Source organism: Theropithecus gelada, chromosome 5, assembly GCF_003255815.1.
Source record: "Theropithecus gelada isolate Dixy chromosome 5, Tgel_1.0, whole genome shotgun sequence".
Classification (NCBI taxonomy): Eukaryota; Metazoa; Chordata; class Mammalia; order Primates; family Cercopithecidae; genus Theropithecus; species Theropithecus gelada.
Genome location: NC_037672.1, coordinates 69,055,180 through 69,071,711, shown reverse-complemented (window position 1 = coordinate 69,071,711; position 16,532 = coordinate 69,055,180). Strand labels below are relative to the sequence as shown.

The window sequence follows — 16,532 nt, the reverse complement described above, 5'->3', positions numbered from 1 at the left end:
TATACAAAAGACACTTAAAACTCTGCAGATTCCGCTGGATGTCAGGGATTGGGGATAAAGACTAAATACGTATTTCACAGTATCATAGCACCTTACTGTTTGCGTCTCAGCAAAAGTGACACACACAGTGGGAAAAGGAGACTGATTTCCGTTATGCCATTACAAGAAAAATATCTGAGTGAGTACACAGTAGCACACACAGTAAAGGCAAAGTTATTCCAGAGGTAATTTGTAACTGCCAAAATTTTCCTCAAATTCTTTCCTCTTTTTATTATGACGCAAGCTGCACACACATTTCTGCCTCTGCATCCTTGATTGTACATGTTGCAAATATAGTCAATTTGCATTATTTGTGGTACTTATGTTCCATAAAGTTCACAAACACTGAATTAGTGAATACCAAACCACTGCTCCTAGAAAACACACAGGGTTAGGTTTCTGCAAACTTTGTTTTTGTCAACAGATCAATACAAGATATTGTTGATTCAGTAACACTGAACTCTCTGCCAACAGCATTATAACTCAGGCACGAATGAAGCTTATCTAATACACTTATTTTCTCCTTAAGGCACATCACAGTCTTCTTGAGCTTAGGAACATTAGACAGCACTCCAGCAGGACATTTGGAGGCCATTTTAAACAGTGAAATCACCAACAAAAAGAACAGAAATTAGCAAGACATGGGACTAAGTAGACTCAGAAACGATACATGTTTACAGTATAAGAGCTGAAACTAGAAGGCAGAGTACCATTTGTTTGACTTCTGTTGGGAGGTGACTCACATTTTTCGCCTACAAATGGCCTCAAAGCACTTGTGCAAATACTGGTTCTGGGGTTGTGGATAGATTTTAGCAAGTAGGCAAATTTACAAATATAAAATCCACAAATAATGAGGATGTTTCAATTCCTTCCATGTGGTTGGGAAGCACAATTGCCCCAATAGGACAGTCAGAAACCAGGACTAGGAACTTACATGAAAAAAGAAACTAGTCTTAATTGCCACCATCTATGTCTAAAATAAATTACTGGGGAACTGCAGTAACATGACAAGCAGAATTCTTCTCTCTGTGTGCTGTACATTTTTTGTATTAAAAAAAAACTTCATTAAGTAGGTGAACTAAAATTTAAGAGACATCAAAGAAATGACTAATGAATTTCACTTTAGTTTTTATTTTATTTGTAAAACATTGAGATGGAATGATAGGGTTTCCCAGAATCAGGTCCATATTTTAACTAAATGAAAATTTATGATTTATAGTCTTCTCAAATACCTGTCATACTTGATATCTCAACCAGAGCTAATCTTACCTCTTTACAAATTAAGCAAGTAACTGGATCCACAATTTATAACACCTGTCAATTTTTCCTGTATTAAACCTCTATCACAGTTTAAGCCTATTAGGGTACTTAATCCTTACAAATAAACAGGTTTAAAATCACCTCAATAGGCAACTGCCCTTCTGGTTTTCTTCTTTGACTAAACAAACTGAAAGCTTAAGATTTTCCATTTTGGGTGCTAGCAGTACATGGTGCTACACTCTGTATTCCAGACTTCTTAAATTACAGAAAAAGGAATGTACACTTTTTGTATTCTTTCTGAGCAGGGCTGGAGGCAACATCATCTACCATGCTAGGTACTTGTATGCATGGACTACTCTACTGCATATATTTCAAGTCGCCGCCCCCTTTTCTTTTTCAACTCAGGATCAATGTGTGTTCCATTAGAATAAGATTTATTCACTAGGAGTTGCTAGAAAACCTTCCCGGTATCAATGAAGTCCCCGTATTTTGAGTCCTAAGATTTTTCTGAAGAGAAAACCATACATATATAGCCTTTTTTCAGATGCTCAAAGAGGTCTAAAATCCTCTTCACCTCCAAAATAAAAAGAAACATCTCAGCCGGGCACAGTGGCTCATGCCTGTAATCCCAGGACTTTGGGAGGCCGAAGTGGGCAGATCACTTGAGGGCAGGAGTTCAAGATCATTCTGGTCAACATGGTGAAACCCCATCTCTACTAAAAATACAAAACTTAGCTGGGCGTGGTGGTGCACGCCTGTAGTCCCAGCTACTCAGGAGGCTGAGGTAGGAGGATTGCTTGAACACGGGAGGCAGAGGTTGCAGTGAGCTGAGATCATGCCACTGCACTCCAGCCTGGGTGACAGACAGAGATTCTGTCTCATTAAAAAAATTAAAAAAAAAAAAATGCTGGGTGAGGTGGCTCACGCCTATAATCCCTGCACTTTGGGAGGCCAAGGCAGGTGGATCACTTGAGGTCAGGAGTTCCAGACCAGCCTGCCCAACATGGTGAAACCCCATCTCTACTAAAAACACAAAAATTAGCTGGGCGTGGTGGTGTGCACCTGCAATCCCAGCTACTTGGAGGCTGAGGCAGGAAAATTGCTGGAACCCGGAGGGTAGAGGCTGCAGTGAGCTGAAATTACGCCACTGCACTCCAGCCTGGGCAACACAGTGAGACTCCATCTCAAAAAAAAAAAAAAAACATGAATCATCTCACTGATCTTATTTTACAAAACAGTAATATGCAGTATTGCTTAGTTTAATTTGACATCATTCAGTATCTAACCCTATTCTCCAAAGTTCTGGTAGCTCTAACAAACTGGAACTTTATAAACAGAGACAGGCACTTTGGTTCTATTCTAATACTTTCACAATTAAACATACTGCATTTATAACATTTAAAAGATTTAAATTACTGTCAAATATATCTGGATTGCATCTTTTTTTTTTTTCTTTCTCTTTGACAGAGTTTTGCTCTTGTTGTCCAGGCTGGAGTGCAATGGAGCGATCTCAGCTCACTGCAACCTGTGTCTCCCAGGTTCAAGCGATTCTCCTGCCTCAGCCTCTCAGGTAGCTGGGATTACAGGCGCCTGCCACTATGCCCAGCTAATTTTTTTGTATTTTTTAGTAGAGACGGGGTTTCACCAAGTTGGCCAGGCTGGTCTCGAACTCCTGACCTCAGGTGATCCACCCACCTCGGCCTCCCAAAGTGCTGGGATTACAGGCATGAGCCACCGTTCCTGGTCTGGATTCCATCTTAATGTACAATATTTCATGAAGTTCATGATTTTTAAAAAAAGGAAATCAAATAACATCTGAATTTCTAAGTCTAAATACATTAAGGTGACAGTGACTCTTGCAACTGTTTTTAAATTATTGGAAAATATGTCATTTTCTTGAAATGAACTTGGTATTAAAGGCAGCAAATATGTCTTTATAAGGAGTTTCTGAATCTGACTTGGTCGATGGTATTCGGCAAAGTTGGCGAAATCCAGGAGAACGCAGCAGCAAGTTCTGTGAAAGACCCATGAAGCTGGAGCATAACCAGTAGAGAACAATTGACTATAACGAGAAGACATAAATGTTAGCATCTGTAATTCTACCAGGACATCACAGTCCAGACATAGGCAGGCAATAAAAAAGAAAATGACAATCTTTGTAAACAGAAGTATGCCAAGACTGAGCAAGACTTGCAGCAGCTACTAGATTCCTGAGATGGATTAAATAGACAGGTAAAAAAGGTTACAGACAGACCAAAAAGCAAAAATAAAGGGAAAAGAGAAGTATGGAGGGTAGAAAGTAAAAAGAAGCTTAGGCAGAGGCTCAAGAGAGGTCTCATCTCCCTTCTTCGACAATGGAGCATACTTTTTCCCCATGAAAAGTCCTGTCCAGCTGCTTACATACTGAAGGTGGAATACTGGAAGCGTGGCATTTATGATGGCAAACTTAGCCTCCCTAGACCTCATTTTCCCCATATAGTCATCTATCTTCCAAATGTTTCCTAATAGCCAGTTTCTCAGTGTAGTAAGGAATGCATTTTCTTTGCCTTCTTCTGAGACAAACAGCCTCAGCATTCTCTCCAAATTTCTTTTGTATTACCATCTTGAGCAGCGGTCCCCAACATTTTTGGCACTAGGGACCATCTCATCTATAAGGCATTAGGGACTGTCCTCATCTACAAAGTCGGGGCAGTAATGCATCTACCTCAGAGGATTGCTGTGAGGAATAAATGAGATAATTCATGTAGAGTGGTATGCAAGTATGTGGTCCACATTTAGCACTTACATTTGTTATTTGTTCCAAAGTCAGTCTTTAGGGGCAGAAAGTAGCACATCCTCAAAGGTAGATTAGCACAGTAGTTAAGAGGAGGCGCCAAACTGCTTAGATGTGTGTTAAGACTCTATCACTTATAGCTAAGTAACCTTGGATGAGTTACTTAACTTCTCTGTGCCTCAGCTTCCTCATCACCAAAGTGAAGATTATAATAGTACCTTTATCGTTGCGCTGTATAGCACCCCAATTATATGGGGTAAATAGTACCCCAATTATATGGGGTAAAATATGTAAACCATTTAAAACAGTGCTCAGCACAAAGTCAATGTTAAATAAATATTGTCTATCATCATCATTTGACTTACCCACCAACAGAAAAAGAACCTGAGCCTAACTACAGCAGACTATAAGTTGACAGCTAAGTATCAATCTCCCCTCTTCCCTAGTAACAAAATCCTAATTTTTATTTGAGTAGGCGGTCATCTAAAAAAAAAAAAAAAAAGAAAAAGAAAAAGGGAAAAAAAAAAAAGACTGTATTTCCTTGCCTCTTCTGCAGTGAGGGATGGCCATAAAACTACGATGTTAACACAACTGTTGGGTGGAACATCTGGCAAGTCTCCTTAAAAGGTGCTGACTACACTTCAGGCACCCTTTACTATTCCTGCATGATAACAAGCTCTAACAGCCATGACCGTAGTGTAGACTTGAAATCACAGGCTGTGGACAACAAAGCAGAAAGAGAGCAGCAGTCTGGGTCTCTCATCTTCATGGACTTGTCCCATCACCCCTAAGCTGCTTAATCAGATTTCCTATAATTGACAGGATAAATTTTGGGTATTTAAAGCATTGTGTTTTAGATCTCTTGTTACTCATTTTGAACTCAATCCCCCCGTAAAACTTAACTGCTTGTATTTTATTTTATCTGGGGGGTTCTTCAGTATATAGCTGGTATGATTTCTCTGTGGAAATGTAGTGAATCTGTGCTGTTCTACTTTTACAGGGTATTTTATGACATTACTACTACTATGTAAAAAGTTCTATAATAGACACTCATTTCATTAATTCTCACAGGCATTATGGTATCTATTTTAGAGATGAACAAACTTATTCTGCATAGGATTAATGACAGTATTATGTTCAGTAACAGCCTAAAAAATACATTTTGATGCCAAAAACATATTGCTTTAGATTCCTATAAAAAATACTGTGGGCCAGCTGTGGTGGCTCACACCTGTAATCCCAGCACTTTGGGAGGCCGAGGCAGGTGGATCACCTGAGGTCAGGAGTTTGAGACCAGCCTGGCCAATGTGGTGAAACCCTGCCTCTACTAAAAATACAAAAATTAGCCAGGTATGGTGGCGTGTGCCTGTAATCCCAGGTACTAGGGAGGCTGAGGCAGGAGAACCACTTGAACCTGGGAGGAGGAAGTTGCAGTGAGCTGAGATTGTGCCATTGCACTCCAGCCTGGGCAACAGAGCAAGACTCCATCTCAAAAAAAAAAAAAAAATACTATGAAGTAGTTTTATATATGCTACACCCTAACTATTAACAACAACTGAATTTGACTTTATGTGTTGGCTCTGAGTAAACATAGAGATATACCCAACACAGCTTTTGCCTCCTTAGAAACTTCTAAAGTATTTGTGGGAAACATGCAAAAGACTGAACTAACTGCAAACATAACTGCTTCTTTTTCTATTTCTGTAAAGTTTAATTAGGTATATACAGGGATAAGTTTACCTATTTCACAGAGCTGTTATGAGATTAAATAATACCATACAGGAACCCAAATGGTCTTAGCATTTTGTTTTGTTTCTTTTTTAAGTGCTAAATTCTTTGCTCCAGTTTACATAGGTAGAACTAATTCAATATACCAAGTAGTCAAATGGAAGAAATACTATATTCATGGTATTACGCAAAACACATTGCAAGATTTAAAAAAGGCAAGAAATAGAGACAGATTCGTTACCACAGAAATACTGATTTGGTAAGGGATCAAGTAGTCAGAGGAATTTCAACAGAAGAGGCAAGAACCCAGCCAGTCTAAGCTAAAGTCAGAGAGGATTTAGCACATGCTACACACAATGTTGGTGCTTACTCACTGAGGGTACCGTTGCAGCAACTGGAATCATCAACACCGACATTGCACGGACAAAGTATGTAACATATGTCTGCAAACGAGATATTCCAATTTTTTGTAGAGCAGAAATCTGAAGGGGTAGAACATATACATGCATAAAGATTATTAAAATGCATATTAAATCAGACAAGCTTTAAAATACAAACTGATTTTTCACTGGCATCCATCTACACTTTAATAAAAGTAATATATATACACAAAAAACACTGATTAATCTATATGGCTGATCATCTTTTTATTTTTTGAGACTGGGTCTTGCTGTCAAACAGACCAGTTTGAGGCTGGTCTCAAACTCCTGGGCTCAAGTGATCCTCCCGCCTCCTCCTCCTCCCAAGTAGCTGGGATAATAGGCATGCACCAACCACTGCACTCAGCTTGATCATCCAACTTTTAAAAACCTTAATAACTGGCCTAGGTGGAAGGATCACTCTAGTCCAAAAGTTTGAGACTACAGTGAGCTATGATTATGCCACTGCACTCCAGCCTGGGCAATAGAGCAAGATCTTGTCTCTTAAAAACAACAACAACAACAACAAAAAATCACTTACTAATTATGTCAAATTCTTAAATTCTTAAATGACACTTTTTTGGCACAAAGTGTCAAAAAACAAGGGCAATGATTTAAATGGTAGCTATTGTCACAGCATTCTTCAAGCTCCACTTAACAATGATTTATATGGTAGCTACTGTCACAGGATTCTTCAGGCTCCACTTAAGAATTCTGCACAAGGCTGGGGGCCTGTAATCTCAGCGCTGTGGGAGGCCCAGGCAGGCCGATTGTTTGAGCTCAGAAGTTTGAGACCAGCCTAGGCAACTAGGCAACATAGTGAAACCGTCTCTACAAAATATACAAAAATTAGCTGGGTGTGGTGGCATCCCTGTAGTCCCAGCTATTTGGGAGGGAGACTGAGGTGGGAGGATCGCTTGAGCCTGGAAGGCACAGTGAGCTGAGATCATGCCATTGTACTCCAGTCTGGGAGACAGAGTAAGACTGTTTCCAAATAAAAAAAAAAGGAGGAAAAAAAAAAAAAACAAACTTCTGCATAATTATGACTCTAGAGCCAAACTACATAGTTTTACATTTTTATGCCTCACTTTCTCTGCATTAAAAAAGGATAATATTTAGCTCACAGGGTTATTCTAAGAAGTAAATGAGTTGACTTATGTAAATTGCTTATAACAATGCCTATGGTCAGGCACAGTGGCTCACATCTGTAATCCCAGCACTTTGGGAAGCTGAGGCAGGCGGATCACTTGAGGTCAGGAGTTCCAGACCAGTCTGGCCAACATGGTAAAACCCAGTCTCTACTAAAAATACAAAAAATTAGCTGGGTGTGATGGCGGGCACCTGTAATCCCAGCTACTTGGGAGGCTGAGGCAAGAGAATCGCTTGAACCTAGGAGGTGGAGGTTGCAGTGAGTGGAGATCACACCAGTGTACTCCAGCCTAGGAAACAGAATGAGACTCTGTCTCAAGAAAAAACAAATAAACAAACAAAAAAACAAACAAAATGCCTTGAACATAGTGTATGTTAAGTAAGAATAAGCTTTTAATAAGCTTTTATTTTTCTTTTAGAGATGAGGTCTCTCTCTTGATCTCCTGACCTCGGGTTCCGCCCGTCTTGGCCTCCCAAAGTGCTGGGATTACAGGCTTGAGCCACCGCGCCCGGAGATGAGGTCTCTCTCTCTGTTGCCCAGGCTGGAGTACAGTGGTAGGATCACAACTCACTGCAGCCTCCATCTCTTGGGCTCAAGCAATCCTCCTGACTCAGCTTCGAGTAGCTGGAACTAGAGGCACATGCCACCATGCCCCACTATGAAAACACTTTCATTAGTCTTTAGAAGACATAGAGGAAAAGACTAGGGGATTGACATTGATTCAGTGTAACCTCGTGCTTATCACTTCCTTCTTTCTAACAAATATTCACTGAATACCAACCACAGGGGACGGTGCTAGTGCTCTTAGGGAAACATATTTGGACTACAGGTAGAGTCTTTCCTTAAGAAACTTTCACTCAAGACCTTATATTATATCATCTTCATTTTCCTCATCTGAAAGAATAAGGAGTGTATTAGATTTCACAAACAGGGATCAGAGGTCATGAGGTCTGGGAGATCTCTCCTGAGGTAAATCATTTTTAAGATTTCTTCCAGTTCAGTCTGTTCTACTCAGAGTCTGAGAATAATTTATGAAATTATATTCATGCTTTCCCTAAACTGCTGAGTAAAGCAGCCTGTGATAAGGGTTAAGACATGACTGAGAGAGCTGGGTCCCAGCACTTTGGGAGGCCGAGGTGGGTGGATCACCTGAGGTTAGGAGGTCGAGACCAGCCTGGTCAACATGGTGAAACCCTATCTCTACTAAAAATACAAAAAATTAGCTGGGTATGGTGGCGTGCACCTGTAATCCCAGCTACTCAGGAGGCAGAGGTTGCAGTGAGCCAAGACCGTGCCATTACACTCCAGTCTGGGCAACAAGAGCGAAACTCCATCTGAAACGGGAAAAAAAAAAAAAAAAAAAAAAAAGACATGACTGAGAGGTCACATTTTCTATGTGTATGTTTTTCCCATTTCATCTTATAAAGACATTCAATGACTTCTTTAAGGTCATAAAGCAAGAAAATAGCAGTCAGGGCCTGACTGTGTTCCCCGCCTACAAATTTACATATTAAATAACACACACCCAACACCAGTCTATTGTAAGAATACAACCAGATTGACTAGGCATCTTCATTACTGTTTTTACCAAAAGCAAATCACAAAATTCTACGTATCAGAATCATACAATTTTGAAGCTGAAAGAGACTTGGAAGTGTACTAATTCAGTGCTTTTACTTTAATTTCAAGAGTTCTGAGGCCCACAGAGGCCTAGGCCAATGCCTGACGTGGAACCAGGAACAAAGGGATCTCACTTATAACTCAGAGCTATCTTCACCAACTCAAACAAAAATAGATTTGAAGTCAGAACAGCAGCAACAAAAATCCCAATAAATGGCAAACAAATTTCATTTAAAACTACTGACCTCCACTATTAACAAATTGATGACGCCAACAGAGATAGGCAGAATCCAAGTGGAGTCCGGTGCAGTGAGGTCAGGAAACCACAGAATACCACCAGTAGCTAACTGTTCCTGAACAGAAAAACCTGCTAAAATAGTTTTATAAATAAAACAACAGAAGTCCTAAAAACAGCAGAGAAAAATATATAAGACATAAATAAGTAGTCTGACAATTCCAACAGTGTCCCTCACAGGAAAGATCTGCACTAGATTTATTCCAGTTTTTCACTCACAATATATCTATTTTTTTCTCAATACAAAATGTTGTCCTCAACACAATCTGTTTACACTTAAGACTTTAAATTCTATGCTCTTATAAGGAAGATATTGAACATATCCTAATTGTGAAAAGTATGCTTTTTTTTTTTTTTTTTTTTTTTTAGTACAAAGACAATGTTAAAGAACTTCTCTGGGAGAAGACTTATATAATAATTACCTTCTGAATGTGCTGCCCCGGTGCTTAAATTCCGGAGAGCAAAAGACATGAAGATCCACATTGGAAGCTGAATCCAAACCAACACAGTGGCTTTGAAAGGGTGGCAGTTATCTCGCACATATAGTTCTGAAATTATCCTCTTCATATTCTTTAGATAAGTGAGCCTAGATTGAGGTTAGTGGAAAAAAAAGGGAAAGAGGAAATGTCATCTAAGAATCATGCTTTATTTCCATAGCACAAATAGTGCCTGCTGTAGTTATTAGCTAAAGGATTTGTATAAGGGTTTCAGCTGTCACAGGCATGTTGAGGGGTTCCCTAAAGAACAGGCAAATAAAGCCTTTTATCAAAACTTCTACAATATGGTAAATAAGTTACATAACAATCTGAAATTGTCAGACTACAGGCTTTGTCTCTGGTGGTCTTTGGCTGATTAGGCTTTTAAAGTAAATTTCACTACTGACATGGTATAACTACAATTAATATTGGAAATACGGAAGCTAAAAGCAAACTTTAATCAAATCTCTCCACTCCAGCCAAACTTAATCAGTTCATCTCTGAATATACCTTTTGGAGCTATGTGGTTTTATACTGTGTATGCTCTTGGCCTGTCAAAATAGTCTCCATTTTTCAATCAACTATCTCACAAAGATATTTTTAACCTGTTTCTCTGTTGAGAAACTCAACTCTGTTGAGTAACCATTAGTTACTACTGTTTTTTTTCCTGAAATTTTACTTTTTAGAATAGTCTTCCTTCAGGTCCAAGAGAATATGAGTTAAAAAACAGAAACTAAAGTATTCTTGAGGGGAAAGTCTTCTATTTTATTCATCTTTAAATCTCCTGTATCATACATTTTGTACAGAGGAGGCATTCAATAGTTTTTCTGAATTTAGTCAAATTATAGTGTATAATAAGACAGTACACAAAGACATTCTAGGTCCTTCATAATTTCACATCTGCCTATTCTTCCAATTTTATCTCGTTACTCCTCTAGACACCTGCATATTCTGGCCCCTGAATGACTTTAGTTCGTCCAACAAATCAGACTTCCGCATAGGCATGCCTTTGGAAGTACTGTATTATATCATCTGTGTGGAAAGCCCACTTTCCTGGCTGTCCATCTGACACACTGTCTTTCACCTTTGAAGACTCAATACTATTGAATGCAGGAAGCTGGCCAACACTGTGGCTTGCACTTGTAATCCCATCTACTTGGGAGGCTGAAGTGGGAGGATTGCTTGAGGCCAGGAGTTTGAGACTGGCGTGAGCAACACAAGGAGACTCTGTCTTGTTCAAAAAAAAAAAAAAAAAGAAAATGCCAGAAGCCCTCAGATGTCTCCTCCTAGAAAGAAACATCTCTAAGGATGTATCTGGACAACCATCCTGCCAGTACGGCTTAAGCAAAGTGCCACAAGTCTTATCTAGGCTGCGTTGATAACCCAGGCAAGCAGCTATTAATCTGGTTCTTTTGGCCTATGGCTGAAGCTTTCAACTTCTTTGATCAGTAAAATTTCAAAACTATAGTTCTGTCAACTTTTAATTTTTACCAAATAAAGACATTAAACTATCACCACGATTTTTTAAAATGTCAGATCTTTTTAACACTAAATAAAGGACACAATCTCATATTAAAAATAGTTGGGAAATTTACACCTATATAAAAATATATGGTTAATAATATATACATAACACAGATTGATACCACAAAGCCCTTTTTCATTGCTTAAAAAGGAGAATAATTTGTCATAGTCTAATAAGGATCAGAGTTTGGGAAACTGATTAAGGAAGGAGTTGATTGAAGCAGGAAGGCTTGTAAGTTCCCAGTAAATGAATGCAGACATCCTTAGGCACAACCAAGCACCCTTAGATTGAGACTTTCCAAGAACCCAGGCAGACAAATGCACAGAATAACCACAAAGGATGGACAGTACCTTAGCTATCGAAGTGTTTCTACTGTGGCACTTACGTTTTCTACCTCCTCTTTCCTGTGGGCTATTACCTGCTGTATCTTTTCCAAATGGTCAAGATTGTAAACAACCTGCGTCATTTGTTGACAAATATCACAAAAAAATGGCAAAGTACCTTCATCCTACGAAGCCTGCCCTGACTTTCCTTGATGATCTAGCTCCTTGTACATAATCTTTATAGAGTAGTTCACTGACATTATTATTTGATTACAGGTCTGTCTTTTTCAATAGGCTGGAATCCCTAAAGAATAGGAACATGCTCTTATCTTTGTCCATTTATTTCTTTGCTTTCAGTCCAGCATATGAAACTATCATGCCATATTAATAACTTATGAAAATATAAAAGAGTAGGCCAGGTGCGGTGGCTCACACCTGTAATCCCAGCACTTTGGGAGGCTGAAGAGGGTGGATTACCTGAGGTCAGGAGTTCGAGACCAGCCTGACCAACATGCAGAAACCCCGTCTCTGCTGAAAATACAAAATTAGTCGGGTGTGGTGGTGCATGCCTGTTAATCCCAGCTACTCAGGAGGCTGAGGGAGGAGAATCGCTTGAACCCAGGAGGCAGAGGTTGTGATGAGCCAAGATCGCACCATTGCACTCCAGCCTGGGTAACAAGAGCGAAACTCTGTCTCAAAAAAAAAAAAAAAATATATATATATATATATATATATGTAAAAGAAATACTTTACTGCCAAAACTACAGAATACTCAAACTTATAATTAACATCACTATTTATGTGTGTGTGTGCGCGCTCTTACATGGATATAATTTGCTTACCTGGCAACTCTTTCGGACCACCCCAACTGATTTGCACGAACTACAACTTCTTGGTTAAGATGCCTGGCAATAGCTTTTATTTCTGGCTGCAAATTTTCCACCTAGCTAAAAAATAGGTTTTGTTATGAGCATATAAAAGATCTTTATTCACAATCACTCAGAATTTTTCACATTATTCCCTCGAGTCATTTAAAAATGTAGTTTACTGATCATGTCAAGAAACCTTAAGTCTAAGCACAAGATGTTAATTTGCTTAAAATGTCCTCAGTCACAACCAAATTCACAATGTATACTTATCAATGTGATCCTGGGTAAATAACCTCTAAAATCAGGTTCCCTCACATATAAAATATATAACAGCACCTACTTCACAGGGTTATAAGTATTAGATGAGAACTGCACCCTGAGCTTTACTGTTCCATCTTTAGATTTCCTAGTAATGTAAGCGGAGAAAACAGCTGTCTGTTAAGAACCTTCCACTGCGATAGCCACAAATCAAAAACAAAAATAGCATTTATTCCTGCCCTGTGTTCATTCTTCCTGTAAAATGGCTCACTGCCTTAATGTTGCTGCTGATTCCATTCCTGTTTTGTTTCCGGTGTTTTTCCCCCATGCTCACAACTTGAAAACATGAAAGCCACTATTTTTGAAATATCCCATTTGAATAATCAAGCACTTGAACCCGTATTATCTGACTTGCTCTGATAATGTTGTGAAGTAGGCAAGGAAGCTACTGCTATCCTTATTCCTCAGAAAAAAGGATTCAGCAGTAAAAGTTCAAGTGACTGCGACCGACCAGACACAGTCTTAGTCGGGCCTGGACAGGAATCAAGTTCGCAAACTGTTAGTCCAGTAGTTTCTTCCTAATAAAAAAGATCAGCTGGAATACTTTGGGACGAAAGACGCTGCAGACATACTGGCTGTTAAAACTTTTAAGGCATGAATTTTATAGGTTTCGCCAACACAACTTCTTCTGCGACTGATTTCTTTGACTCCGTCCCCCGAGAGCAAGTATAGTAACCACTTGTGCTTGGAGTACAAATCCAGTAGGACAAACGAAATGACAGGTACATGTATCACAAAATATTTAACACACCTAATGCTAGTTAAATTATTTTTAACGCTAAAATGGTCACAATGAAATGGTCACGATGATTAAGCATTAAGCACTGCAACAGGCAACATCGTGGGATCGAAAACCCTGAGTGAATGTCGGCCTTCCTACGCCGCAGGTGTTGCGGCGCAGGGTACGCGCACGGCTCGGCGCCCCTCACCTTGGCCAGGATGTAGTGCTGGTAGGCGGCCAAAGGCAGCGTGACAGCACCCCGCAGGGCCACGGTGGAGAGCAGAATGCTGCCCCACCAGGGCAGGCCCGTGGTGGCCTGCACGCCGAGCAGTACTTCTTCCGCAACCCGCACCGGCGAAGACGCGGCCAGGGCCTCGTACCAGCCGTTCGCATGGACTGCACAGACTGGTGCCACTGCCCACACTGAGAGAGTGGGGCGTTTGGCGCCGCTCGTAGGAACCGGCGCAAACGCCGGGTCCCTAGCCCGCAGCTGCAGGGCAGGGAGCGGCCGCAGCCACCGACCGCCGAGTCGGCACAGCATTTCTGCACGACGGCAGAGCCCGGAACCCGGGCTTCACAATCCTGCCGACATACACCAGCCAGCCAAAGCTGTTAACGCGCACGCTTCTGCAACAGCGGGCATAAACCGCAGGCGCATCCGCCTGCAGCCGCGATTGACCTTCCCAGTCAAGCCGGTGACGTCTTGCGTCGCAGTTGATATGACGCAAGAAATAGGAAGGTCCCGCCTTTCCCACGCGGCACTGGGCAGGCCTACTGCGCACACGCGAAACTTCCCGCTGCTAGGGTGGTTACTCCGAGGCCGGACCAAAACTGCAGACATGGGTGGAGCCTGCTGCCCTCCGCGGGGCTGGGTGTTCTCTAGGGAGCGCTCGCCTTGCAAAGTTCATCTTCACCGTGTAACTTACCATTCTTTTTCACTAACGCTAATCGTCATTTGTAGTGGAATTACCTTTGCTCGGTGTTTTTTTTTTGTGACCAGAAGCTGATCCCCAACCTTTTTACGTGCACCTGATTGCTTCCGCTAGCGATTACGATAGGTTATAATACGCGAGTCACACGTTGCTAAAGTGCCGGCTTGTAGAGAGACGCATGTTTCTTGCTGACCCTGAGTGTTAATAAGCATGCTTAAAGCACGAGGGGTAGTTCAGTCTCTTGTAGATTTAATTGACCCATCTGTTCCAGTTAGTATTTTGAACACCACCTGCAAACTGAATTTCTTCGATGTTTTGTCTTCCATGGTAAATAGCAGCAAAATCTTACAGTAAGATAAAAGTGTCATCTCTTCATTTAAGGGAAACTGTCACTGGCAGTTCACTGGCAGTACGGTGAATTCCTCACTGGAGTTTACTTGTATCCTATATAAGCTTTATAGAGCCCGAACAGCAGCATTGGCTGTCTTCTGCTTAAAAGGAATACGTTGAATCTACATGAACTATATAGTTTTTACTTTTGTGTTCTTGGAAACAACAAAATGGAATGTCGTGGAGGAGTTTCCCCACCGAAGGGTCACCCCTAGACTACATACCAAAATATGTTGTGAGGAGTAAACCTTGATTTTATTTATTTATTTAGGAAAAGAAGCCTCCAACAAATGTTGGGTAATGTCAAACGGCAGCTATCGTTTGCCCTTCACTGTGCACCTAACCAAGGGTACCCTACGATAACTTTCTCAGGATTCTGGAATTCATGTGCTTTCCAAACTGACTGATATATCTATACATGAATTTTTAAATTCTTAAAGTCTTAAGCAAGACTCCCATCTCTTTAAAAAAAAAAAAAAAAGCTGTAAGCTGTTCTTCATTTCCAAAGATTTAATTTTGTGGAGTTGTATCAGGGGTCAGAAATGAGACTTTAGTGTGGGAACACATTTTTTTGCTATGTATTGTGTTCATATATTACATTCTTATTTTAAAGTATTTCCTTAAGTTTGAATATTGTGATCTAAATAAAATTTGTGAATATTTAGTTTCTGCTAATTTCATATATTTGTATAAACACATTTCTTAATCCATATAATAGGGATGACCAGAACTTGCTATCTACTTGGTAGAGGATGTTGGGGAAGTATTTGTCAATTTTAAAGCCCAATGCAAAAGAAAGTGTTACTACTAATGTATAGGCACTGTTTATACAACATTGTGATTATCTTATATCTTTTGTTTCAGAGTACAGTATAAAATGATCTACAACTATTGAGTGAACCAACTGAAATCGTTTGTCAATCCTCTTTGCAAATGAACTTGTTCAATGTATTAAAACATTTGTAAAAGTTCAACATTTATAATTAGCTTATTCCAGTCTTTGATATCAGTGTTATGTCAGTTAATTTCTCAACTTTAAATTCCTTAAGAAGAGACTATGTATTACATTTTCTTTCTGCAGTCTCTGTAATTCTTAACTATCATGGTGCCAAACACAGGAATGGAGCTTGCTATGGACTGAATGTTTTTGTCCTCCCCAGATTCTTTTCTGAAACCCAAAGGTGATGATATTTGGAGGTAGGGCCTTTGGGAGGTAATTGGTCTTAAAGGTAGAGCTCTCGGATAAGTGCCCTCATAAGAAGAAACAAGGCTGGGCATGGTGGTTTACACCTGTAAATCCCTGTGCTTTGGGAGGCTGCGTGGGGAGGATCACATGAACCTAGGAGTTTGAGGTTGCAGTGAGCTATGATCACGCCACTGCACTCCAGCCTGGGTGACAGAGCAAGATCCTGTCTCTTAAAAAAAACAAAAACAAAAACAAAAGCAAAAAAAAAAAGGAAAAGACAAAAGCAAGGTGACCTTTTTCTGCCCTACATGAAGAAACTGAAAAGGAGACAGCCATCTGCAAACCAGAGAGAAGGCCCTCAACAGAAAACATAAAGACGGGCATGTTGACGTTAGACATCTTAGCTTTCAGAACTGTGAGAAATACATTCTGTTAATCTCAGTCAATAGTATTTTTGTTGTAGTGGCCTGAATTAAGTGCTGAAAGTTTGATTATGGGGTATCATTAT

The 16,532-nt window shown here is 40.2% G+C and overlaps 1 protein-coding gene across 2 annotated transcripts; it reads right to left on the bottom strand.

Moving 5' to 3' along the window:
- Positions 1–1,150: 1,150 nt before the first annotated feature.
- Positions 1,151–14,185, bottom strand: LOC112624712 (cytochrome c oxidase assembly protein COX18, mitochondrial). Of its 2 annotated transcripts, none has more exons than XM_025385605.1 (6): positions 13,725–14,185; positions 12,451–12,551; positions 9,707–9,870; positions 9,235–9,359; positions 6,175–6,282; positions 1,151–3,361 (listed from the first exon to the last, which is right to left on the bottom strand). In XM_025385605.1, exons 1-6 carry the CDS (start codon positions 14,055–14,057, stop codon positions 3,188–3,190), a joined length of 1,005 nt encoding a protein of 334 aa, XP_025241390.1. In that variant the 5' UTR covers positions 14,058–14,185; the 3' UTR covers positions 1,151–3,187. The 2 variants fall into 2 exon arrangements, with proteins under 2 accessions (XP_025241390.1, XP_025241391.1); XM_025385606.1 differs by having other exon boundaries at positions 9,235–9,356.
- Positions 14,186–16,532: the final 2,347 nt, after the last annotated feature.

Excerpts from the sequence above, each read along its gene's own strand:
- LOC112624712 (XM_025385605.1), bottom strand. The coding sequence starts at position 14,057 with ATGCTGTGCCGACTCGGCGGTCGGTGGCTGCGGCCGCTCCCTGCCCTG. Across the intron at positions 12,552-13,724 it reads AGCACTACATCCTGGCCAAG|GTGGAAAATTTGCAGCCAGA; the intron begins GTGAGGGGCGCC and ends TTTTTTAGCTAG. Across the intron at positions 9,360-9,706 it reads CGGGGCAGCACATTCAGAAG|CAGGTTTTTCTGTTCAGGAA; the intron begins GTAATTATTATA and ends AAACTATTTTAG.